This window comes from Bacillus rossius, chromosome 1, assembly GCF_032445375.1.
Source record: "Bacillus rossius redtenbacheri isolate Brsri chromosome 1, Brsri_v3, whole genome shotgun sequence".
Lineage (NCBI taxonomy): Eukaryota > Metazoa > Arthropoda > Insecta > Phasmatodea > Bacillidae > Bacillus > Bacillus rossius.
Genome location: NC_086330.1, coordinates 5,766,006 through 5,793,410, shown reverse-complemented (window position 1 = coordinate 5,793,410; position 27,405 = coordinate 5,766,006). Strand labels below are relative to the sequence as shown.

Genomic DNA, 27,405 nt, shown 5'->3' with positions numbered 1-27,405 from the left:
TTTACAGACAATCAATTTTTTTTTTTTAATTATGATGATTGGTATTGCTTATCGCCAGATGAGCAGTGAACAGTCGGCGCCGGTACGAACCTGGAACTGGTCGCGCAGGTAGTCGAGGCGTGCGCGCAGGATCCTGGACTGGGTGTACACGTACGGGATGCCGAACATGAGCACCGCGCGCCCCAGGTGGTGGTCGAAGTCCACTCCCTCGGACACCTTGCCTCTCGCCACGGACAGCAGCACGGCGCCGCGCCCGCTCTCGCACGCCTGCCGCACGGACACACACGTCCTTCCCTTGGCTCCACTCCCACGGAGGTTCACACGCAGCACGCACAACGCGCGACCTGGCACACCAGTATGTAGAGACCGGAAAAATTTGCGAATTCATTTCGCGATAGGCTAGAATTCAAATAGTTATACCTAGAGTCCCGTAAAAATGGTTTTATTTTTCCTTAAATTTCGTTTTGAAAAAATCAAATTTCGGTTTTATTTCGCTGTTTTGGTTTTTCATGTTTACTTTAACTTTTGAGAATGGTTTTATGACCTACAAGTTTTGCTTGGCTAAATAATAGTGGCACGGCGTATACTCTAAAGTCAACACTATTGGCAAATAAAAATTGTAGGCTTGAAACAGCTCGGCACAGCCCGGTGCCGCCTAGCGCGCTGCCTCGGCACGGCCCGGTGTCGCCTAGCGCGCTGCCTCGGCACGGCCCGGTGTCGCCTAGCGCGCTGCCTCGGCACGGCATGTCTCAACTTAGTATTCTTTTAATATTTCTTGCTGCTGTTCTTTGTCCCGTTGACGCCGTATTCACTTGCTCTGCGGTCGTATTGCATTTGCTGAGAAGTGTAGTTACGGCAGTTAAAGGTCACTGATTTTGCTTATCAATCGGCGTAGTGCCATGTGTTCATGTTTACGAGTAGTAGAGGTGTAAAAGTAACGAAAAAAAGTGTACCCGTATGTATTCGTTACTATAACAATTAGTACTCGTTACTATCGTGTCGCTACGTTACTCGTTACTTCTGATACCGCATAACATGCAATGTTATGTTGCAGCAACGAATCGAGTCGTATTGCGTACGCGTACAGTATTACGTCACGTAAATAATAATAAATAGAATATAAACAATTAACAATATTTGATAATTAACAGTTTTTGTTAACCAAGAAACAATTAAATCTCATTAGAGCGGTTTTATTATATTATCTCTTTTAAGATAAAAACAACAAAAAACGTGAAAATACGCGATAATAAATAACAAAAACATACATATTTCTAATTTGTAAAAAATACTTTCTTATAAACAGTAAAAAACTTGGACGACAAATTTCCATATTATACTTAATAAACAAACATCGTTCTTTGTAACGTAAATTCATCGAATATGCGCGCGCATGCGTAAAACATACGAAAAATGCGAGTAACGAAATCCAGCCGTGTGTAACGTTTCGTTACTCGATACTAGATGGCGCACCCGTTACTCAGTCAGTACCGAATACATACGGTTTGCTACACCTACAGCTTTAACGAGTAGGTTGCCAAGCCAGTCAAACGTAGTTGAAAGCATGAGGTTGTTAACTGTTCAACATGAAAGGAAGAATTAAAATTTTATATTTCTCTACAAGATTAATGTGTAAATACAGCGGGTTGAAAATCATGGCAGCTATATTGTGTTGAAAACATCGCCGGTATTTTTATTAACTTTGTGTTGATGCTCAGGTACATTTTTCTCTTTTTAATTAGTTTATGATTGCAATTACTGCTTTCGTTTCAAATTGTAATGATTACGTGACGGGAATACTGTAAATCATTATTTACTTTCATTACTACAAAGCGGCCATGTTGAAACTTAGAAAAATGGCGATGTGCCGTCAACGTCGTGTTTACTTGTTTTTCGCGATGTCTTGCATGGGTGGTCTAATTCATTATTATCAGTTTTATTTCTCGATGCTGTGCGATTTCGGTGTTTTGTCGCGAATTAAGGTAAATTGCGGTGTTATTTCGCGATATCGCGATTCGCGAAATTTCCGTGTCTCTAGTTATACCTCAGTGCTGCCTCTGCTATTGGCTCACAACTCACCTGGATGACTCTTGAGCCAGTGAGAAACACCCGACCAAAGCTGTATCGAATCACAGGCTGCTACGCAGGGACGTCTCACAAGACAGCAGCCAATGAGTGGGTGGCATTTGACCGAGTGTACGTAGAACTATGGAATTCATCCTGCAGGTCTTTGAACCCACGAATTTTTCTGGTCCCTACCAGTTCTTTCTTGCGATTCACACCACATGAATGAGTAAACAAGCTGATCAAACAAGAAATGACCAGGAGTGCATACACTCTAATTAAATGATGAAGCAGCAGCTAAATCAAAAATGAGAACTACAAATAATATGGCATTGGATCAGGAAATGTTGGGGGAAAAAAGTAGTAGAATAGAAGACTACGTTGAGCTCACAAGGCAAGATCTGGAGAACTGAAACAAGAGGGTAACTTAGGTTCCACATCACTTCACTTGCCGCTTGACAGTCTGTGTCTCGTGCAAAGCGTCAGACTCTAGACCCTTACTTCCCAAAGTGGTCCAGGTGGACCCCTAGGTGTCCACGGGAGACTCGACGGGGGTCTACGTTGGCGTGACAAAAAAAAAAAATGCGGTTCACAATTCCTAAGCTGGGGGTCCAAGAAAATTTATCTGCTTTCGATGGTGGAGAACTAAAATGTTGGCTTGACTTCACCTATCAATGTAGGCAGATAATATTTTAAGAAGCTCAGCAAATGTTACTTTTAAAAACTTACATATACAATATTCACAACAACGTGACGAGACATGCAAAGTGCCGCCGCCGTTCGCAACGCTTGTTCAGACGTGCAAAGGGACAAAATACGACTTGTGACATCAACTCACAGCACAATCAATGAATTAATTAACCAATCAGTTCTCACTTATTTTTTGACGTGACGTCTAATAAATCGATGAACGCCGGCTACACGCACGAAAAAGTGTCCCATTAAACACATTGTCCCGTTACGCTCAGTGTACGCTTGCGCCGCATCTATCGCTCTTCCACTCGATTGGAACAACCATCAATTTGACTTTTTCGAGGCAAATTAAACTTGAAACACTCCCATTCGTTTCCTACTTTTCCTATCATCATCCTATCCTTAACGAATCATTTCAACAATGTTTTGTTATGACGTCATGTTAAACTATCGTCCGTAAACCGACTTTACAGACTACCAATTTTTTTTTTTAAATCTATTAATTCGTGTTTGGAACTCAGCCGCAACACAGTTAGTTTTGGGGATATGGTATAAATGTATCTGCCGGGGGTCCACCGGAACCAGTGGTCTGGGAAGCTCCGCCCCAGAGGTCGGGAACAGGGGAGCCCACCTTGATGTAGTTGAGCAGGGCCAGGCTGGTCTCGGCGGAGTCCTGGGTCTCGATGAAGAGCAGCTTGCAGCGCTGCAGGCTGTCCACCACGCCCTGGTCGTACCAGGACGCCACCACGCTCTCCAGGTACATGTAGGAGGTGAAGAAGCAGACGACGCCGTCCGGCACGGCCGACGCCACCTCCACCAGCAGCTGGCCGTAGTTGCGCACCACGGCCACGTCCTCGCGCGTCTCGAAGCGCGACGAGATGGCCACCTGGTCGTTGCCCTTCGACACTATCTGCGCACGGCAACACCCGCACCGCCGTCGTCCAACTCTGAACCATCACCACTTAAAATTTTACTTTCCTGCTTATGCTTATGGAACATTTCATGTTACTGCAAGTGTTTTTTATGTTTATATATATATATATATATATATATATATATATATATATATATATATATATATAAACTCTGCAGGCTTGTACAGTTATGATAAATACTGTATGACATAAATTGTTTATTGCACATTCAAGTATTACAAATATTTATTGATTTTTGCATGGTTATTACATTATTACATCAGTATTTTTATTGCAATGTTAAAGGTAAAAAATTTGATCTTGCAACTATAAAATTGATTGATGCATACATTACTCAGATTGATTTTGTACTTAATATTATAGTAATAATAATTTCAAAATATCTTATAGAAAATTACTAATGTTTTTATTTCTGTAATTCAACACAATGTTGTGACTTCTGCATTTTCTATACCCTAAAAATGTACAACAAATTCACTTTGAAGAACATTATTTTTTTCCGCCCTAATGTTGGTATTTTACAAGAGGCTTCTGCGAATCATTATTTATTCAAATTTATTTTTAAAAAGAATATCAAATTATTAGTATTATTACCGAATACCAATTTTTTTTTCATCAATTTAAAAAAATGTTGTGAAAGTGTTTTTCGTTCTTCACAGGAGTCCAAGAAGAATTGATCTAAAATATACAGTAAACTGAAAAGAAGAGAAATAGAGCAGTAAAATACAGGAAACAATAAAAACTGTGAATGCGCTTTCTTAATCAAAAATATTTAAGTATGATAATTGCGTTGCTCATTTACTGATTCATTTAAATTACAATTGAGTAATTTTAATAATTTTTACATGTAAAAACTAAAGAGCATATATGTTACAGAAAGTAAAACCAAATTCTAAATAAGGAGGTGGAAAAATGGCTAATACCTAATATCATAATATGTAATTGATATTAATTATTTGCATGAAATTGTTTTCTCTTATCTGTGATGCAAAGCTAAGAAAATATTTAATAATTTGTAACAGGGTAAATTTCTGCCAAAGAATGTACTGACATGACACTCCAGAGTAATAATGCACATGTTTTAAATCATGTTACATATAAGGTATGTTAACTAGATGGTAGATATACTATACACATTTACTACAAATGAACCCAAACTGGGTGTTTTAAAAGATTATTTTGATTATCACCACTAGCAATTAATAAGTAGAAGCAATATTATATGGTTTTATTTTCAACTGAATTTAGTTTTAAAAACCGATGATTTTGGTGCTATTGTTTCTATTTTTATAAATTCTGTTTTGTAATACATACTAAACCAAGTTATTACACCAAAATATTTTTCTATTGTATACATGTTGCAATTTATCATAAAATAATTAATAATGAGTTTGTCTACAACAGTTACATTAAACACAATAAAAATAAATTGGTGAGCATTAGTAGTTTAAAAGTGATTCAATAGAAGCAACATTAAATGAAATAAATGGATTTTTTGAACTACGCATTTTAATACAATCTTTCCACAGAAATAACTTTAATAACTACATTCCTTGAAATTCCAAATTTAAAAATTTTTTTTTTTTTTTTTTTTGTGATTTGAATTATGTTTTGGTGAAATGCTGCTTAATTTAATGAGTTTAACTTGAATTTGGGTGCTATATATTGTGTACTGTTATACAGAATGATGTTCTGACATGCTTTCCGGTGTTATTTCGGTTTCATCACAATTCACTACACAATCTCGTTCCCAGCAATTAACGAATTACCCTCGTAGGAAGCAATGGCAAGCAAGTAGAAAAAGCTTGAGTAAATACTACTCAGCAGTTGCACTCACTGCTGGTTTGCTGATCTCCAAGCATCCAAGATTGCATTCTTAATTTCTTTCTTTGATGAAGGCAGTAAAAAGAGATATACAGTAGAACCCTGTTATAATGAATCTGAAGGGAGTAGTTTATATGTTCACTATAGAGAGGAAAATTTATATCAGCTAAAACTTTTATATTGGCAATACATACTCAAAAGCAAAATCTTAACTACACATAGGCCTAAGCCAAGAAAAGAACGAATGAAAATACTCAAAGCAACAGTTTTATGTGCAAATGCAGATATTATTTTAATGCACTATACATGTACAAACTTTCTATTAATGGTTCTTCGACATTGGCGTATTTTCCTTTTTTCAGGCATTCAATACTCTGTGATGTATTCGCAGCTTGAGAAAGAAGATTGTTCAGCTTGTTTAATATTGTACTTAATGTGGATGTTGTAATTCCCAGTTCCTTTGATATTAACACATGCGGGACAGTGGGGTTGGAGTCTACCTTTTCAATAATGTCCAGTTTATCTTGCACAGATAATGCCTTACGTTTTTCACCCTTTTTTATGTACGTATTTCTTATTGAAGCACATTTGCAGCTTAATAACACAAAATTCTTTTTACCATCAAAAGTAAATAAACGAAAAATAACGAGTCTGGTGCATCAAAGATCACTACGTATCATTTAGTATCGCAGTTGCTAAAGCTGGAACGAAATTTTCTCACTTTCTATGGAAAAATTTAGTCAACAGAGTTCTTTCTAGTGGTAGTCTTACGAAACTTACTCAATCAAAATGTCCGAAACGTGAACGATAAAAATGAGACGTAAAAATATTGAATTTGCTGCTATAATGTATATACGTATTTGTGTGGCGGTAATTTATGTTTAATTTTGATAACATATTAAATGTTCACGCGTTCGCCCATTCTTTAACTAAGTAAGCAGGGAAAACTATTTTTTATTTTCACCAAACTGATCACCATTTTTGGCTACACATAGCCTACCGAGACCACTCGAATACGACTTGTTTATAATATGAACAGTGGACAATCGAGTTGCGTATTGCGGAGAGAAACTTCAATGTGATCCAGAATAGACGTTTTGTGAAAAAACTTGTAATTACGTATATGAAAATATTTAAGATAATTGTGCATTATGTCGGCAAAATTTGTTCGTGGTACACGGGAAAACGTATCAATATTGACAAAAGTTGTGCGCTATATCCAATAAATTAATACATAACCTCACATCATTTTGCCGGGACTGAGACGGAAATTCACAATAAATGGGAATTCATTATAGGCGGGTTCACTATAAACGGGTTCCACTGTACTTGTAACTGTACGTTCAGAGGGCGGAGCCGGACGGAGGCTCACCATGGGCAGCAGGCAGGGGCGGGCGAGCGTCATGGTGAAGGAGCTCATGATGACGGGGTGGAAGTCCAGGATCTTGGGGTACATGTCGAGGGGCGACAGCGTGCCCGACGTGATGACGACCGTCTGGAAGCGCTCGAACACCGGCTTGATGGCGATGGACGAGTCCAGGCAGCTGCAACGAGGCGGCACCACGTCGACCACAGGGAGCGCTGTCGCAAGCCTTCACTGGCGACGGACATCCCCTCTCCCCCTCCTCTTTCTCCTACCACCCTTCCCGTGAGAGCGCTTTGATTAGGTACAAATAGGGACATTTCCTTCTGGCATCTGGTAATACCGTACTTACCCACGTATGGGTCGCAGATTATATGCAATTTTTTTGTTTAGTAAAATGTACTGCGGTCAATATGCAAAATTTTCCATTTTGGGTAAAAAAAAATTAACATTGCATTGATGTGGTTGACTATGTGCATAAATAACTAGTCTGTGTTGGTTTTTAATAAATATGTTTAATTAAAATATCTCAGCAGAGTGTGGATGAATCATGAACTGCACTGTTAAGCTACATCTGCAGTCTGTTAGTCGGCACTGGTGACGTGGCTGTCTGCCACCGGGCTGTTGTGGTGCTTGGCAAGAAGGGGAATCTAAAATAATAATAAAAAAAAAAAACAGAGAGAGATTGAGAGAGAAGGGGGAGGAGGGTGTACGTGCATGTGTGTGAGTGAGAATGGGCATTAAATGTCCATGAAGTGGCACTGAATTCCATCTCAACAGGTTTTTGAGATGCAACTGTGTCCAAACATTGTTTTTAAAAGAGATTTCCTACGCTTTCTACTGCAACATTTCATTCATGACAAAACTGCTGTGAAGAACGGTGGTCTATTCCCTCTTGGGGAAGGCAACGGGTAAAAAAATAATACACAGGGAGGAAGGGAAACACTTTTCCTTTGTAGTTTTTAATTTTGTTAGATAGTGTTGTTGAAGGAGGAGGGGGAAGATCCATAAAGGATGGAGAGGGGAAGGAAACTGTGTTTCTTACAAGTGTCTCGTAAGTGGGTAGTCGGAGTAAACAGTTCATTTACATCTTTATAAATAAATGAATGGGCTTAACATCACAATGAAATGGAGGGTCATTAGGGTCAATGAGCGGTGATGAAATGATGATAGGGCATTGGCAGAATGAATGGGTGGGGTAAATGGGAGTATCCCGAGATAATGAGCTGGCTAATGCCAACGTCGGCTACGTTTCCCACCTGCGAAACATCTGGGCGAAACCCTGCAGGAGTTAAAACTACTGTGTTTTCTCGCATAATCGTAGCACATTTTATTCTAAAATCAAGTTTGAAAAGTAGGGGTGCAACGAATATGTGAAAAAAGAAAAAAAATTTTGTTAGGTAAAGTTATTCATAAAAACAAATCCCCGTTAATGGAAAGTACGTTTATTTAAAAATAGGTGGAGTATACAAGAGCACGCCAAACAATTTATATTAATAATTCATTAAACAAAAACCTTTCTTCAACTTTAAATATAAAAACTGTAACGCGAACACAAGCCACTTGAATCTGCGACGTGAACTAACGCGTAACTATTGCAGTAGTACACATTTACTCATTTACCACGAAAGAATGCGGGCCATAAATTATATTTAACTTGGCACTCGACCGAGAGTGCGCGCTGCATGCAATTGGCGAGATATCGATATTCGACTACGTGCACGCGCTCTATACGGGAAGCAACATAACCAAACACGAATGATGCCAACTAGCGCTGGCTACATGTCATAAGCGGTACACCGCGGCGACGCAGACGATCAGATAAAGATAATAACGTTTGAAAACGTCTTTAAAAGAAAATTTACACGTCAGACAACTTCGTATTTACGTTAATTAAATAAGCAAGTGGTAATTTCCGAATAAATATTAGATTACTACTTTAAAATACATAGTTTTATACGGAAAAGATACCTACACAAAGCGCCCGGCATCTAATAGCGGGGCCAAAAACATAATTCGACGTTTAAGCGAGAAGTTTTTTTTATCCCAATTTTGACGGCCTAGGACATAGGTGCGACGATCACGCGATAAGAGGGCACCTGCTGGTGCCCTGGTGGCACGGCGCTGCTCAGGGCCTCGGTGGGTTCCTCACCTGAAGTGCAGCACGGGGTTGGCGACCGTGGGCGTCTTGTCGTCGAAGGGCTCCACGATGATGGTGAAGCCCTTGGTGTAGGTGGACACGAGCGTCGCCAGGTGGGTGATGAGGGTCAACGGCGAGAAGTCCGTGAGGTCGGAAATCTGCAGCGTGCGCAGCAGCGAGGCCAGCCGCTCCGCGCAGAACCTGCCGCGCGCGACAGTCCGTCGTCAAACACCCGAGCCCTGCTGAGATGAGCAGGGAGGGACGTAACTCCAAGCTTACCCAGCTAAATACCTGGAGAAAGCTGTTTTAAACTAACAGGCAGTAGTGTATGGATGAAAAATTTAAACAGATATAACCAGATTTATGAAAATGAGAACTGTTGAATTGCAAAACCTTAAATAATAATACATATTAAAAAAAAAAAAAAAGTACACTGGTAAAAGTTATGAATTCCTGCAAAAAATTTGAAACTTACTGATACGAGTAAACAAGTACTAGGTCACATTCTGGCCTACACCTGTTAAAGGCATTGATAACCAATGTAGGTTTTTTTTAAATAACAACAACAAAACCACCACCAATGATGATGATGATGATGATGATGAATGTGGTGTTTGTAAGGTTGGCGATGGGCACGGACCGCAGGGGCTTGCGCTCGATGCAGATCTTGTGCGCGACGTCGCGCAGGAAGCCGGCGGGAGACTCCTGCACCACGTGCTGCACCCTCAGCCTCATCTTCAGGTACTCCACGAACCTCTTGAGGAACGCCACGAAGTGCTCGGCCGTGCGGATGTTGCCCGGCACCGCCTCTGCAACACAGCGCCGGCCCCCGCCTGCTGGTTTGTGTTTGTTTTTGTCTTTTCGTTTTGCTGTGTTTTAGTCTCGTTTCAACTGTTGTGCTGAATTTTTTGGGTTCGGTATTTCTGTGCTGTCATCATTTGTGGGTTTTTTTTCTCGTTGTTAGTACATTTTTCTTTGTTTTTCTTTGTTTGTTGCCCATAGTCCTGTTGTGGAGTATTGTGTGGTGTTAAATCCTGACAACTGCAATTTTATTCTTTTTTTTCTTTTTTCTTTTTTGTACTTTTCTTCTACAGACATACATGTGCTAAGCAATGGCGTATGTCCAAAACCTTACATCAAGAAGTAAATATACTTGAGCTCCTGGAAAAGTCACGGAAATTCCTCTGTGATAATAATTTTGAAGGAAAAATATATGCTCCATTCTGCCATCAAAACTTGATACCTTCCCAGCGGAATGCCCAAACTCCCGGGAACGCTAGCCTGGAGGAGGAGGGTTGCCAACTGGCAAGAGTGAACCAACCTGGCCACAGCACAACGATGAAAAATTAATGGGGCTCCCAGAACGAGAAACTCAACAGCTAGCAGAACAACAACATTAGACCACACTCAGCCGAACAATATCCGGTGGAAGATCCTTAATACCGCGTGCAATGGCTCGGCCCATTCTGTAGTCCGGCAGTAAGTGAGCCGCTTGCGATCAGACTGTTTCGGATGGATCCTGGCTCTGATTGAAAGAGAGTGTGGACCTATTTTGTAGTCACCCACTTCCAACAGTGGTTAGATGCCTGAGACGAGGCCTTTAATACCATACACTGATTATGGCGTGAATGCAGATTGATTGACTTCTGAACACGAGGAAAAAACCTGCTTACAATTTGTTAACAGAAATTACAACTATATCTGATAAAAAAATGCAGTGTCTTTATTTACAAATTGTCCCCCCCCCTCCCCATAAACACACAAACAAACAAATACAAACACACACCCAAATACAAAAAACACACACACACACATGTTTTTGATGACATTATCAAATGTAAAGTAAAAGTTTGACACAGAACATGTTTAAATGCACTAGTAATCACATATCAAACAACTAGGTACTGCAATGAAATTCAGATGATGAAAATGTAATGAGATTTTATACCAGATGTCCACAAAAATATCTAACAGAATTTCCTCGACATTTCCCATGACTTTCCAGAAACCAAAATTTAAAATTCCTCTGACTAATTATCTAAAAATGATTTACCTAGAATTTTGAAATTTTCTTATTAAAAAAATAAAAATAATAAAAAAAAATAAAAAAATCTACCCTCTACCATTCCCAAAGCTGGCATATTCTCTCTCCATTAAATCAATTCAAACAGAGCCATGAGATACCATTATAAAGTATGTCTAGTTATGCACTCAAACACCACCTGGAAAAAAAAAATGCATTTGTAGTTTGATTGATGGCAGAATGGAGCATATATATTTTCCCTTCAAAATGATCACAGAGGAATTTCTATGACTTTTCCAGGAGTTCAAGTATATTTCCTTCACCATTTCTAACCCTCCTGACTTGTCCTTGACTCTCCAGAATGTGGACAGCCTGTATAATCACAGGCTCTTAAATCAAGCAATTTAGGGACCACACCCATGCCGGATTATAGATTGTCAATTAATTTTTAGGGGAATACCATATAAAAATTAATATATGATACAATGGTACTTAAAGAAACTTGTAAAATAAAAAGCTATATCTGTATAGCAATAAAAAACACACATTGGCATTACTACATATTAAAAAAAGTTCAGATACTATGTTGCGTTTGTGAATAAATGCTTGGGTAGTGGGTACCATTGAAAAAATTCTAAATGCAAGCAGCTCTTTTAATGCCAGACTAGGGACAAGGTTTAACGGTTTCATCTTTAGTTCGATTTGGTTATCACAATAGGAGAGTTCTGTGTTATTGTTTTTACCTTTTATGAATTCTATTAATTCATAGAATAGCATATTATACAACAAATATACACGCAAATGTTTTACGATATTTATTTCTCCATAATAGTGTCCTTTTACTGATACGTGATGCAATTTTACAATATAATAATCAAAAAAAAATAATAATAACACTAATATCTAAATAAAAAATCCATAAATATATTTTTTGTTTGAAAATGTACCAATGTTGTAATGTAAAAAACGAGTTAATAATAACAGTTGCGAGATAATAAAAAAAGTAACGTAAAAAAAAACTGGTCCAGTTCTTCACTTCTTTAGTGCATAGATTTTGGTACTAACTTAATGCTAAATAAAATGTATTCCTTTAAAATCTAATATATTAAACATTACATAATTTTAGTGTTATTGCAGTGCATTACGGTGTATTTAACTTGCATTTTGGATATATATGATGTACAGACACGCTTCCCGGTGTTACCTCAGTTTTAATTGTAATTCAGGATACGATCTCGTCCCTACTGAACCGAAGACGTCGGGGGTTGCGCGACCTCGACACGCCGACTGCACTCGCCCACCTTGCAACACCTCGTCGGGCAGCACGGGGTTGGACAGGACGACGTCAGTCTCCCGCGCGACGCTGGCGTCCCTCAAGCCGTCCACCAGGCGCTGGTACTCCTCCCGCAGCTTGTTGGCATCGTCCTCCTTCATCCTGCACTCACACCTTGCTGCACTCACTCCTCTCACAGACCACCTACACCAGTGACCATCCAGCAACACCGCCCATCTGGTCCCCGAACCTTCACTGGACAAAACATGCGCGTAACAACACCGGTGACGTGCGATATGGACGAAAACCAACACCAATCCTATTACTATGGACTGGAAAAATTTGCGGTTTCAATGACCACTAGGATAGACTCCACGACTCTCTATGTACTCGGGCAACTATCACCTGGTCATTGGCTACCGAGTCGGGACACCTGTTTACTGCGATTCTTATGATTAGATACTTCTTTTGTTGAGTGTTTACCATTGGCTCAGAGTCCTTCAGGTAAATTGCGGTCCAATCACTGACGCAGCATTAAGCTAAACGAGCTTGGATTCCAGCCTGTCTCGAAAGGAATCCGCGAATTTTTCCGGTCTCTACCTATTACAGATAATCTACTTTAAAAATTCCGATACGAAACCAATTCTATACTTTTTTGTAAATGATCACAGCGCAAGTATCCAGGAATTCAATATTTCAATCTTTAATGTAATAAGTCAGTACTTTAATAGAATTATTTATTACAAAAATTTTTGGTAGATGACAACAAAATAAGTATTTTACATCAAATTTGTGTGCAGCACAATACACATTAAGCCTCAGATTAATTAACAAAAACAAATTCCTTTAATGTATCACAATTTTAATGTATCGTATTTAGTATTTACCCACACAAGGGTTGTGCCCCTATGTACAGGTCAAATCTTTAATTTTGGGTATAAAAATCTAACATTTCCACCACAAGGGTTACACCATATATCTGTCTTCAGTATACCTAGTTTCATGGGTACCTGTGAAGTCTTTGTGTTCCGTGTCTCAGCTTATTGGCGCGTAAGAAATATAGCACTGGCGTTGACTCTCTGTTATTCTTCGTCAGCATAAAATTTATGAACCATACGCAGGTAAATATGGTATACAAATTTTCATAACCAAACTAAGGAATTTTGACAATTCCGTACTTCATATTTCTTCAAACAATAATAATATCTTGCAAATACAAAAACAAACACAGTGGAACTTCATTATTAAAGGAGAGAGAAAAACAAAAGATGCTGGTCTCAACAGTTTTCATGCAATAACAATTTTCTACAATTCAAAATTGAAAACTTGCCTTTGCTAAGCTAGACATCAAAACTTAATGATTTTTAAAACGACCCTAAAATATTCTGCTGACAGAATTATTACAGTTGAGCTCATTACAAAGGATGAATTAAATATTAAACAACAGTGACTTCACAGGCAAAACTAATTTTAGCAGCAAATCACTATTATCTTCAGGAATTCCAGTAAATAATAAATTATGCTTTAAAGAAACAAATTAAAAAAAATAAATGTTATTAAATTATTATAGGCTAAAACTTTTGAAACCAAGATGGCATATTTTGGTTCCTATCTCTTTTTAGTTAGGTATGTACTTCACTTTAATGTATATATTATCAGATTCCAATAAGATGTTTTACATTTAGTAACAATTCAGTATAAAATACTTTTATTATAAATCATAATTTTTTTTTTCATGTATGTTGCAATGATATTTCACTGTACATCAAAGTTATTTTCCTTCATCATGTGATGATATGTATAAGAGCTGGTCAAAACAATTTAGTTTCCACACGTCAGAACTGAACTTAGGTATTGTTTATAGTCTGAACTAGTGATGGCCCGATATCCAAAAACCCGATACCGATACCGATTCCGATATTTCCAAATTTACCGATCCGATAACCGATACCCGATATTCCGATATTCTGATAATAGGCCTATCTCATTTCTAACACTGATTCTATAAAATTGTGGTTCTGGAGTATTGTTAGAGACAATAATGAAAAATGTTAAATATTAATAAAACATACATATGTGAATGTATATTATTTTTATTAATTGTAAAATATAGTAAATTCACATTAAATGAAAGCTAATAATGAATTTATCATAATGGCCTACAAATAAGCTCTCTAAATTCAAGGTCTTAAAAATTTAAATTGTTTTTCAAGGACAGATAAAGCAATATTCTGGTGTAGGTATTACCTACAGTATGCAAAAAAACATATTGTAACTACAAGGAAACAAATTTCAGATTTTTGTGGAGAAATGTTGAGAAATATTGTAGCTGTCCGGTATTAGTCTCTAGTGTATTTGCTTATAATGTATGAATTACAAGCCACTGCATGTACTGAGTCCAGTGTCTCAACTGTAATCTACGAAAAATACCGTCCGAAAAACGGGAAGCCCACAACTCACGTAGTTTCGGTTCCCTGCAAGAATTTTCTAAGATTTCCGAAGTTTATTAACGCCACTTCAGCCGCTAAATCAGAAGTTCAAGCATGTTGTGACTAGACATCTACGAATTTTGATTTTTCCTTTCGAATCGAATTCGAATCGAATTTCAAAAAAATTCACGAGTTTCGAATTTTTTTCGAATCGAATTTGAGAATATAAAAAGAAAATAGAAAAAAATTAAAAAAAAGCAGTAAAGTGAAAATAAAGGGAAGACCATAAAAAGTATCACAGTTTACCTTACTTAGCATGTTTGACTTTCAAGGATAAAAATATTAATAAAATTATCACAACATAAGGAAGTTGTACAAAAAAAAAAAACAAATTTACAGTTTTTATCACTTAAGCATCGCACATTTTATTCTAAAATCAAGTTTGAAAATTAGGGGTGAGACTGTGGATGCTACTATTATGCAAAAAAAAAAAAACATGTAAAGTTTTCCATAAAAACAAAACATATTCATGGAAAGTACGTTTATTTAAAAAATAAAAAGTAGACTTTGCGAGAGCACGCAAAATAATTTAAATTAATGAGTGATGCAATAAAACTATTTTATTCAACGTAAAAAAAAAAAATTAACCCGTAACAAGAACGTGATTTGTAACTATACGCATAATGATCGTTCCTGACAGCGCGCGTGTGCATGCAGTCTGCGAGCTATCGATATCGATCTTCGACTACGTGCGCGCACTCTATATGAGAATACAGGAATCAACACAACCAAACTGGCGCTGCTTACGTTTTATAAGCGGTATAAAGCGACTCCCGAAACGTTAAAGATGAAGTTTATAACTTTTAAAAAATTCTTTAAAACACGATGTACACATCAGATTACTTTGTAATAGGATTATTTAAGTTAGTATGCAGTTTTATCAGAACGAACGGCGTAAACTGCGTAAAGCAATAGGCGCGTGCATGCAGTCTGCGAGCTATCGATATCGTTCTTCGACTAGGTGCGCGCATTCTATATGGGGATATAGGAATCAACACAACAAAACTGGCGCTGCTTACGTTTTATAAGCTGTATAAAGCGACTTCCGAGACGTTAAAGATGAAGTTTATAACTTTTAAAAACGTTTTTAAAACACGATTTACTTTGTAATGTGATTAATTAAGTTAGTATGCAGTTTTATTAGAACGAACGGCGTAAACTGCGTAAAGCAATAGGCGCGTTCTAAACAACGGGAATTTATTGCATTACATCAAATAAAGGCTAGCCTACAAATGATTTAGCACAGAAAATAGAAACGAAGTTTTTGAATTGCGCCACCTACACTCGAGCACAGCATACGCACGGGAAAATAGCACAGGATCGACGCACAGAAAGTTGACCAACTTTTAATATTCTCTGTGCGTGTGCGCTGTGCGCTGCTCGCTGACCAATGAAAACTCGGTTACCACCGAGGTCATGCGCAATTGTAAATGTTAAATGCGTACGTAATTTGACTAGACTTGTACATTATTGTTTTGATATTAGGCGCGGGAAGTTAAATAGTCTCCTTCAATTTCAACATGAATGAAGAGACTAATTTCGACATAAGTTTAGTTTGCCTGGTTGAAAGCAAACCAATTTTGGTAAATATGTAGGTAGTGTAGCGGAATTTGCAAGAAAAAAAAAATGTTAAAAATCCGAAAATACTTTTATTATATGCTCTTTTACTTCCTCTTTTCATTAAACCCGGCGGAGATAAGAAATTCCAAATACTTTAGGAGATATCGCCGTTTTTATTTTGCAATACAAGACCTGTACTATCATTCGAACGTCACATTTTTTTTTATTTCGCCGTGTGTTCGTGAATGCCTAATTAATTAAAATGGTTGATTAGGTCACGTCAGTTACATTATAAATACTTTCAAACTAAACAGACATTAAAAATAATATGAATTAATTTTAATGATTGTTTAGTTTTAAAGTATTTATAACGTAACTTACCTGACCTTGGTATTAGATTATTCAATAAATTACCATCAGTTCTAAAAAATATGGACCAATATAATTTATTTAAAAAGGAATTATTTCTTTATTTAGCACATAAGGCTTTTTATAAGATAGACGATTATGAACAGGAGGTAGCTTCGTAATTTTTTTTTATGTATGACTTTTCTTTTATATATAATTTATTTTATATATAATATATAATATGTGCTTATTCATGGAAGATCAGCTGTTATATTATATTATTTTAATTTTTTAATGCTTTTAATACTGTTCTTGTACCTGTTTGTGTGTTTGTATTTTTTTTTTTTTGCATATTCTATACCATTGTATGGTCTATTGAATGAAATAAAAAATCAAATCAAATCAAAACAAACCGGTACAAAGGATGAACAGTAGGAACTCACGTAATTTTTTTTAAATTTATTACTTGCGTAACAATATCCAAATAACAAATAAAACATTAAAATTTGAAACGTTAAAAACTCACCTAAGTTAGAGGCAGGTAAACATTGGTGAACGCCGCAAGAAAAATTTTTTTTTCATACTCGTAAACAAGAAACAATTTTTAAACGCCGCATGAATACAGAGGTATTGTGATGCAAATTAAAAAGTTCAATATCTCCTAAAGTATTTGGAATTTCTTATCTCCGCCGGGTTTAATGAAAAGAGGAAGTTAAAGAGCATAGAATAAAAGTATTTTCGGAATTTTTAAATTTTCTTTAACAAATATCGTCCAACTATGAAAATTAAAAAATTCGATATCTCCTAAAGTATTTGGAATTTCTTATATCCGCTGGGTTTAATGAAAAGAGGAAGTGAAAGAGCATATAGGTAATAAAAGTATTTTCTGATTTTTAACATTTTTTCCCCCAAATACAGCTACTCTACATATTTACCCCAATTTTATTTGATAAAACCCTGGCAGGGTTCAAAAATGAAGAAGCCAAGAAAAATGCGTGGCAGGCGATCGTTGATGCCTTGTGCAAACAAGGAGTTCATATCAACTGTAAGTACTTATTCTGTAAATGAATAGAATTACCTTGCAAGGCGTCATATATTTTAATTCAGTGGTTCACATTATTTTTATGCCAGTTTACCTTAATGGCGACAAAACGACATATTTTCATTTAGTGTTGTTTCCATTTTTTAGTTATATAGTTACGATTTTTATAGCATTTTAGAACTACAGATAGAAAGTTCCTGTGCAGAAAAAAGTGTTAAATACGTAAACATGCCATAGGCTACAATGTAAAGGTCGCTTTCGAAGGATACTCTGTTTAAGGTTAGAAGTGTACGATTGTTCAGAGACCTGGAGGGAAATTTTGATTTTTTCTACCTTAAACCAAATTCTTTTCATTTCCATTCATCTCACATAGCGCGCGCAACACAAATAAACACATATAGCAGCTGTTTTCCTCTGACAAGGCTACCAATTTTTCCTTCGCTGCACTTCCTTTAATTTTCGTAAATATTTTGTATAAACTTCCGATTTCTCTGTGCGTGTGTTATTTAATTGTAGGTTGAAGTTCTGTGCTGTGCGTGTGCCCTGTGCGAGTGCGTGTGCTATTTTCTGTGCTAAATCATTTGTAGGCTAGCCTTAAGGTTAAAACGGGACAGAAATAAAATGGTTCAAATAACGGGAAAACGTAAATAAGGGGTTTCGCTGTATAATTTTTGTAAGTGAAAGATGTAATCGTCTTTTTACATTACTTTAAAACATTGGGGGTGGGGGGTATGTTTATATTAGTGTATCCAGGCCAGATTTTGCAAGTCGAATTATTGTAAAATGAATTCGATTCGAATTGACGAATCGAATATCAAAAAATTCGAACTCGAATTCGGAAATTTCGAATATTCGCAGAACCCTAGTTGTGACTGACCTGACCTGACCTGACCTGACCTGACCTGACCTGACCTGACCTGACCTGACCTGACCTAACCTAACCTAACCTAACCTAACCTAACCTAACACTTCGATTTTTTTAAATTTCAATTTTTGAGAGAAATCCGAAGTTGCACGAACGTGGTAGGGAACCTAAACTACGTGAGTTGTAGGCTACCGCCGAAAAACATCAAACTTTTGTACCCTTTGTAAAATTTCATCACGGTAAACGACACGCTAGAAAGGAAGGTCTTCAAGTAGTAAATTTTGTGACCATTGTTAAAGTGTATCACTCCATTTATTGGTGCGAAAACACGTTAAAAATACGTGAAAAGTAATTTCAATACAACTTTGAAACGTACTGCAGCGTTTATAAAAACACACATCTTTATTTATGTTGTTTTCAATGCACTCAATATAGCCAACATAATACCTTTGCTGCAACTTGCCCTACGTAAACACGTTTCATATTTTAGCTTTTGTAAAAACTTACGTAATGTTTTTGTATAGAACAGCAGTTGGCGACCATGAAACGACACGGAAAGAAAATGTCTGTTATATCAAGCAGCAACTTTAATTCTTCTTCATGTTTACTTACGGCTACACCACTTATTAAATTAAATATCGTAATTATTTTCGTTTATGTTTTCAATTTATGTACACATAGTGAACTTCGAAAATTCATCAAGCGAAAACATTTTGCGAATATCTGAAACGAATAAATATGCACTAATGACTGGGATTTGTGTACACATGGAAGAATTGTACCGTCGGGATGCATTGCAGTATCAGAATGAAGAAATAGGCTTGAAATCTTGAAATTGTTTCTGTGGAAAATACGCTTGGAATTACTAGGTAATATGGTGACATGAAGAAAGATAAATTACGCCCGCGGAAAATAAGCTTGGAATTACGGTTAAGGTTATGTGAGAAGTATTATTGGCGAGAGCAAACATCGGTTATCAAAATATCGCAAGTATTTACCGATGTCCGATATTGAAAAATGTGCCGATATTACCGATCTCCGATATCGGATATCGAATATCGGGCCATCACTAGTCTGAACAAAAGTATGTTTTAGAGTAGTGGTGCACCGATGCGGATACCGATGAATCGTAATCGGCGATTATGGGTACTTACCGATTAATCGTAATCGGCGATTATCTTAACGATTACTTTGCCGATTATCTATGTCCCGGCGTAATTAAGTAGGTTTTTACCGTGTAATATTTTGTTACACATTTTAGGACGAAATACGGTAATATTGGTATATATTACAAAATTCATCTAACTCCGTCATATCATGATTACAGATATTTCGTTAAGTTTAATAAATCTCATTGCCTCGAACAATAAAAAAAACATTTTTCCTACACATTTATTTACGTTTAGTCTTTTTTTCTGTCTTTTGTTTAGTGGCCTTGTACATTACCTATAGCCAGAGACGTAAAATAGATGGCACGCAATCAAAATACCACAAGCAATTGCAGTGGATTCTATGACAATCAATCTTTTCGAGTCGTAGCTGTTCAAAATCGTGGTCCCGATACCTTCTAGAGTTTATCACTGCGTTTTACAAACTCGTTATGGGCGACTTTGGTAACATTATCCGTTGTGTTATTTGTATGTGACGTGAAAAGTGAAAAAGTATTTATAATTTTATATATTCAGTCAGCATAAATAAAATCACATGTGCTAGGATTGGTTTTGAGTTCTTTTAATATAATTATAGTGAGATGGCGAGTAGGGAGAAAAAAAGTGAAGCGTGGAAACATTTTTCTATGAACTCAAATGAACAAAATAAAGCAACATGTTTACATTGCTAAACGGTAATTTCTCGGTGCAACCTTATGTGATAGTCAACAATAATGCTAGTTTTCCGCAACAAAAACTTACCCATTGTAAATAACAATTATTAGACTAGTTCAAGTTGTTTACAATAACAAATATAAATAGAAGTTAATTTAATTTACACTTTGCAATGACTTAATAGTGTATTCTAAATATTTTTATACTGTTATTATAACTGTATTCTGAATTTTACCTAATCTTGTTATTAAATTCACATGGGAATAAAAAAATTTGTGTGCATTATTACACTTAAAAAAAATTTGTTCATTATAATCGGTAACTGAATCGGTATCTGCCGATTATTGCTCTCATAATCGGTAATCGAATTGGTAATCGGTAAAGTCATATAGGTGCACCACTATTTTAGAGGTGTGCACAAAACTTCCAGACAAAAAATGTTCTGACAATTAGATTGTAAGTGTGGCCCATCATAGAGAATTAGTGCCTGGATACAAAAATGTATTTTTATAAAAGAAGTATTTAATGGACATACATGTGTTGCATCTTAAAAGGTTCAAAAATTGTGTGGGGCTGTATCAGGACACAAATCTGTTGGTTTAACATGAACGTCTGTGTCAGCGAGTCGCTCTTAGTGTAATGAATTAAAATGAAAATGAGACATTAACTACTACTAAAAGAGACACTGAATGATACATAATTATTTATTTCAATTAATATTCGATGACGATGGGTGAAGCAGTGGTGGGCTGTCCAGTTTCGAGGGATATTGAAATCCGTTCGAGCACAATGCGTTGGGATTTTATTGGCATCTAACGACTTGCTACATGTACTACATAAACAAAATCCTGCTATATGTTCGCCGGGGAAGTTAGTCTGAAGGAATGAAATGTTGGGTGCTTTCGCCTTCTTTAAATCCATGTCGAACCAAAGTAAAAAAAAAAAAATGCTGCAAGATAAACCAAACGGATTGGTTTCGAATACCGTTTTGAAGCATTCATCTGCTTTATGCCAATGGTCCTGCATCACTTCGCTTCGACTGATGTTCATATCCCTCAGTTCGGAGATGTATTCGACAGATAGTGGGTGCTCTTTTCACTCTATATGTCTTTTGGTACATTTACAACAGTGGTAGAGCTGCTCGCGGGGTCGGCATCGTGGCAGCTTTGCGACACTCCCGAATCAGTCTCGCCCAATCGGTACCGGACATCGGGGTACCTGTGCGTGGCCCATAGCCTACTCTTTCCTTCATAATTTTGGCTGGCTTTTGCACTGGCTCAGGCTGACATTGTTTTTTAATACTTTATATACTGTTTTTGGCTTAAATAGAAAGGAGCAATAGCGCCAGTTTTGACCAATTGTGCAGTTCCTTTTCCCTGCCAAACTGCCTGCCCGCAACACAACCTCAAGTTGGTATCAGCGAGCTGACTATATGCGTTAAATAATGGTATCAAAATTATGTTTCTAAGACTAATAGTTAGAGGATTATTAAAGCAAGAATATATAGACCTTTTTGTTACGATACAAATTTCTGTTCTGATATCCATATGTTTCGGTGTGATTTTAAAGACGTTTCACATCAGAAAGTGTAAAGGTTTAGTAGAACCCTGTATGACTGTGAATCTTAACACATGAATATCCATTAAATACTGTATTTGCAACAGCAGTTTAGAATTAGAATCCCAGGACACTCGCAATGAAACCTCTATAAAGAAGGTGTTCCTCTGCAACCCACGACAGTGAGAATGTCGAGAGTACACACGAGTGCGTGCCATCACGTAACAGAAAAGAGAGCTAGTTGTGTTCTCACTCAGACACAGTCTTCTCCAGGACCTGCAGATTGGCGGAGCTCTTCTCGATGGTGCGGCGGTTGATCTTCACGCTCATCGAGTCAATGCAGACGTTGTCTGGAACACAGTATCACTTGCGTGACAGCTGCCCGCTCTTCGAAGAGGCGAGGGCATACGCCGGCAGTCACGTCTGAAGCCACACGCTGAACCGTGTGTTAATATGTCGCACAAAAAATCAAACAAGATACAGTGGTGACTATGGGAGTCGCGATAGGTGTGTGTTTTCTCCCCCCTTTTAGTTCACACATAAATAAAAACATAATCTACTCCACTCCACACCTGACTTTTGCAATTGGTTAAATTGTTTTTTGTAAAAAATTAAACTTTTTATATTTTTTTGAGTGTTACTCTGTGGTGTGCAATATTTTAAAACTTTATTACTATAAAACATCAGATAAAAACCATAGTGTTAATGTTTTTTCATGATGTCAGAAATTCTTTGGATAGCTTTTTAAAGAGGCTATTTATTTTTCAAAATTTTCAACTCTCCGTTATTTAAGTGGGAGGCATTATAAATACCCTGCCCCCCCTCCCCTAACCCAAGTTTAATATTTGAAGCTGGATGCGATATTTCATCACAAGTGACGAATGAGACAATGTCTCACAGATGTTCTACAACTGTCTTCACTTGAATTTAACTGTCTTACTTCATAATTAATGAATTTTTAATTTTAATCAGAATTAGATTTTAAGAATTAAGGCACCAGTAAGTACTCATCTTTTACAATTCTGTATTTCATTCGACTAGTTCTTAAAAATAAAATAACATTATACGTATATTCTAAAAACCAATTCTATAATTTTTTTTTTTTTACTAAAGACTAACGTAGATTTAGTAATTTACTATCATATGAAATTAATACGAACATACAAAAATGGCAATGGGACAAGTTGCATGCCCAAAATTAAATTTTATTATATTTTATCTTCAGACTGGTGAACTGGTTTTAAAATCAAACGCCCAATGAAACAGTGGATGCAGGGAAGTGGGATACGCACCTATGTTGTGAGCCTCGTCGAACACGACCACGGAGGACTTGGACAGCTCCTTGGACACGACTTCCGCTATCTTCGGGTCCAGCAGGTAGTGGTAGCTGTACACCACCACACTCGCATGCATGATCTGGAACAACGTATCACGTTCTCTACTTCTGCACCATCACGAAAATAATTCTTAAACCATCATCCTACCGTGCAAGAAACAAGAAGGAAGTAAGGTAGAAGAAGAGAGAAAACCCCCCCCCCCCCCCTCCCCTCAAGTGGCAGCTAAATTACTTACAGAAATAAAAAAAAATACAAATTACAGAATAAAATTACAATATCAGGGCTGTGTAAATACTGCTGTTCTTGAATGAATAAAAAATAATAATTATATAATTGTAGGAGAACTTTTCGTGAAAATTAAACAAAAGCCCATATTCTTTGTTAAGTTTCATCTCTTAAAAAAATGCTATTTCCAGAACTATGTAAAGTTTTTAATATTAAAAAAAAAAATCATTCAATGTAATTGAACAAAAACACACAATATTTACTACTCTGTAAAAATATCAAATGATTGAAAAGATTTTATATATAAAAACACAAATTAAAAGTCATTGTTCTTTATAATGCAACTTTTTCTTCTTCTTCAGATCCTAAATTTTAAATATGAAAATTCTAGTGATTGCAAAAAGAAAAAAAAAAACAATGGGAGATTGACCACAGTCAAATTTAAAGTAATTTTTTTAACCATATCGAATTGTGAGTTGTCTTAGATTTGATACATACCTATTTTATTTAAAATCATATTACAACTGAAATTGTCTTAAATTCGAATGTGCTTAACAAAACTGAAGAAGTTGTATTCGAGATCCTCCATTTATTCTGTCTCCCTTACATTGGAGTTAGTAGGTATGTATAACATTTGTGGCCATCTTATATTTGAAGCTGACTTAAATTTTAGGTCATCTTACATCTGAAGTTTCGTTCAAGGTTGTTTTATATTAAAGGCTATCCTACATTCTAGAGCACCCTTTACTAAGGACATTCTGAACTCCAGAACTCATACCGTTGACTGTATTACACAACTGGGTGTTTTAAGGATACGTTGATAAACATTGAAGTATTGAAAATTATAGTTTAAATATCCAATTTTTTCTTTCTTTGAAAACAAATGTAATTGACCATCAACTACTACATTTATTTCAAATAAAAAATATAAGAATAACTGTTGGGCACTCAAATGTTTCATATTGATACAAACAAATGCATACTATGAAAGCTAATTTAACTCAACTGCAGCAAAACTAATAAAAAAATACACATGCCATTCGTCTAAAGAAAATGATGCACTATGAATATAGTTGTGTAGTTTACTACACCAGCATTCACCATTACACCATTAGTCTATAATAAACCACCAGCCATCAAAAATGAGAAAAAATAAAATGGTCAACCAAAAAAAAAAGTAAACATCACTTTCTAATTAATCACTATTTTTTTACTGTTATAACAAAGCATAAAACAAAATTCTGATAATGTTATTACAAATGGAGTACTACTCAGCTTCATAATAGAAGATAAAATAACTAAAGCACATACATGGAAATGTCTTCTTAAGGAATACTGACGAAAACATGGAAACATTTTTACAACCCCGATTTTCTCTTTTCCTGCGGTTAAAAGGAATCGCCCGTCCCTTCCGAGGAGTTGAAGGACGGCGTACCGAGTAGCGCGCCAGGAAGTAGGGGCACCAGCTCCTGGCGTAGCCGAAGTCCTTGATGTCGTCGAGGCTGTACACGCCGGCGGGCAGGGGGCACTCCCGCCCCTCCAGGTCGAAGCCCTCGTAGAAGTCGCAGACCGGCACGGAGCTGTCGCCACGGTGCCGCTCGCGCACGTAGGAGGCCGTGAGGGCGTGGCAGCGGCCGTCCACCACCTTGCCCTCGCGCTCCTTGCTCACCTGGGGACCGGCCCCGCGCCCCGTCACGCTCCACCACCGCTCGCGTCCTCCGGTCTTCCATGACATCAGTCGCAAGGAACCATAAACTTTTCCAAGCAACCTTTATTTTTGTTCAGTAGCAGATACCATTTGGACATTATTATTACAGTAGAACCCTGTTATAATGTTCCTGCATATAATGTTTTCCTGCTTATAATGTCATATTTTTTAAGTCCAAATATTTCCCCCATAAGGACAATGTATTTATTTCCTGCATATAACGTTCATAAAAAGTGTAATTTCCTGCTTATAATGTTTGCTTTCCAACATTCAATAAATGGGGAAAACATGTTTTAAAACCAAATTATTCCAACACTTACAATAAAAAGTTTCCTTTATGTATGTTTATGTTTACAATCACTGCCATACAATACATGAAGTTTGTTAAAATACAATTTTATGCAATATACTGAAGGTACACAATGTTCATAGTTACGTATCAGTTGGCACCCTTAGTCAACCCTTCTCTTCCTTGCCATTCCAGTGGGTATTCAGATGCATGTACATAGTCCTACGATATTTAAGTTGCCAACCATTGAGCGAGGGCATAACTAAAAGTGTTTTCTATTGCTTACAAATAATTTTTTTTTCTTCATTAATACGTAGGAATCCCAAAATTAAACATTTTCAGGTGGCGAAGGAGTAGACGTTCTCACTCTCAATGTTGTCATCATGAATCGTGAGACAATTTTACAAAAAATGTGGCAGTGTATCTTTAAAGACAAACAAAATTTAACCAGGGAACAAGACGAAGTTGAAAAATTGTTGGCTTGTTTCAGAAAATTCATGTATCAAGTATACTATCTTTGGTTTTAACATTAAAGTTGTTTACATAGCTTGGTGAGTCCATTGGTACAAAGCTCGAACATTGTTAAGTGCTAAATTGAGATTTCCTGCTTATAACGTTTTCCTGCTTATAATGTTTTTTTCTTGTGCTCCCTTGAAAAACATTATAACAGGGTTCTACTGTATTTATTAATGTTGTAACATGCCCACCAACAGCCGAGGGCTTTAGCGGTGGGCACGACACATATATACAAGGACATGTAAATGATACAAACAAACAAATAAAGTTCAAAATATACCTATTAAGGATAAACATCAAAATATAAAATGCATAAAAAGAAATAGACATTATAATGAAATTACTAATTGACGACATTGTAATAAATCTGATAAGAAAATAACACATATTATAGGCTTATGTAAAAAGTAAATACATTATATAGCTACACTTTTACAGATTAAGATGATCAATTTGATTGAAATTAGAAATGAGTCGAAAAATTATATCATTCTTTTTATGGTATGTACTTAGGGTAGATGTTAAAACGGCTGTTAAGTTGGGGAATTCTAATGCCAATATTATCAAGAATGAACTTACAATTAAATAAAGGCCTACATAGAAACATCACAAGGTAACATACAAGTATAATGATTTTAGGTTTCAACATTGCAAATTGATTTTTTGATTCATATTAATAGTATTGAAATAATATGCTGGCATCAGAAATGAAATTAAACTACGCTTTCAATCAAATATAAATTTTTTCCCACTGCTTCAAAATTTATGTAGTTTTTTTTTTTAAATTTCAGTTCCTCGTTTTCAAATTTTAGTTAATTTATACCAGGTAATGCACAGTGCTTTTTTTATATAGTAAAACACACGCGCAAATACACACCAACAACAACAATGAAACCTGACAAAATATAAAACCGTAAAAACTTGTGATCAAACAAATAAAAGAATTTGTTCAGGTCTTATTGCTGGTGATTAAATGTTAATTGTTGTAGAGATAAAATTTACTGCTCCAAGAATTGATGAAATACCTGCTATATGTAATGAAAAAAATAGTGAGATCTGGAATTAGACACTGGATTTAAAAATATAAATATATATATTAAGCTTTACTTTTTATATTCTTATTTATAACTTTCTGATGAACTAAGGAACATTACAGAAGAATACTGAATTTTTCATTTGCAGTTTTTTTTTTGTTAAACTTACTCTTATCAATGCATGTACGTACAAATTTTAAATGTATTGTTGAAGCAGTAGATCATTGTCATTGTACTTGAAATATACATATTCCTTCCTACATAAGTTTTAATCTCGAATGACAAAAAAGACAAAAT

At 36.4% G+C, this 27,405-nt stretch overlaps 1 protein-coding gene across 1 annotated transcript in view; it reads right to left on the bottom strand.

The window, feature by feature from the left end:
* LOC134531483 (general transcription and DNA repair factor IIH helicase subunit XPD) overlaps positions 1-27,405 on the bottom strand; it is a 49,709-nt gene that overhangs the window by 16,038 nt on the left and 6,266 nt on the right. The window contains exons 4-12 of the mRNA XM_063367196.1: positions 24,997-25,230; positions 23,292-23,415; positions 22,253-22,349; positions 12,344-12,477; positions 9,660-9,828; positions 9,032-9,220; positions 6,889-7,060; positions 3,389-3,667; positions 91-267 (exon numbers count right to left, since the gene is read on the bottom strand). Of these exons, the coding sequence (XP_063223266.1) occupies positions 91-267; positions 3,389-3,667; positions 6,889-7,060; positions 9,032-9,220; positions 9,660-9,828; positions 12,344-12,477; positions 22,253-22,349; positions 23,292-23,415; positions 24,997-25,230 (1,575 nt within the window). The remainder of the gene's footprint in view (positions 1-90; positions 268-3,388; positions 3,668-6,888; positions 7,061-9,031; positions 9,221-9,659; positions 9,829-12,343; positions 12,478-22,252; positions 22,350-23,291; positions 23,416-24,996; positions 25,231-27,405) is intronic.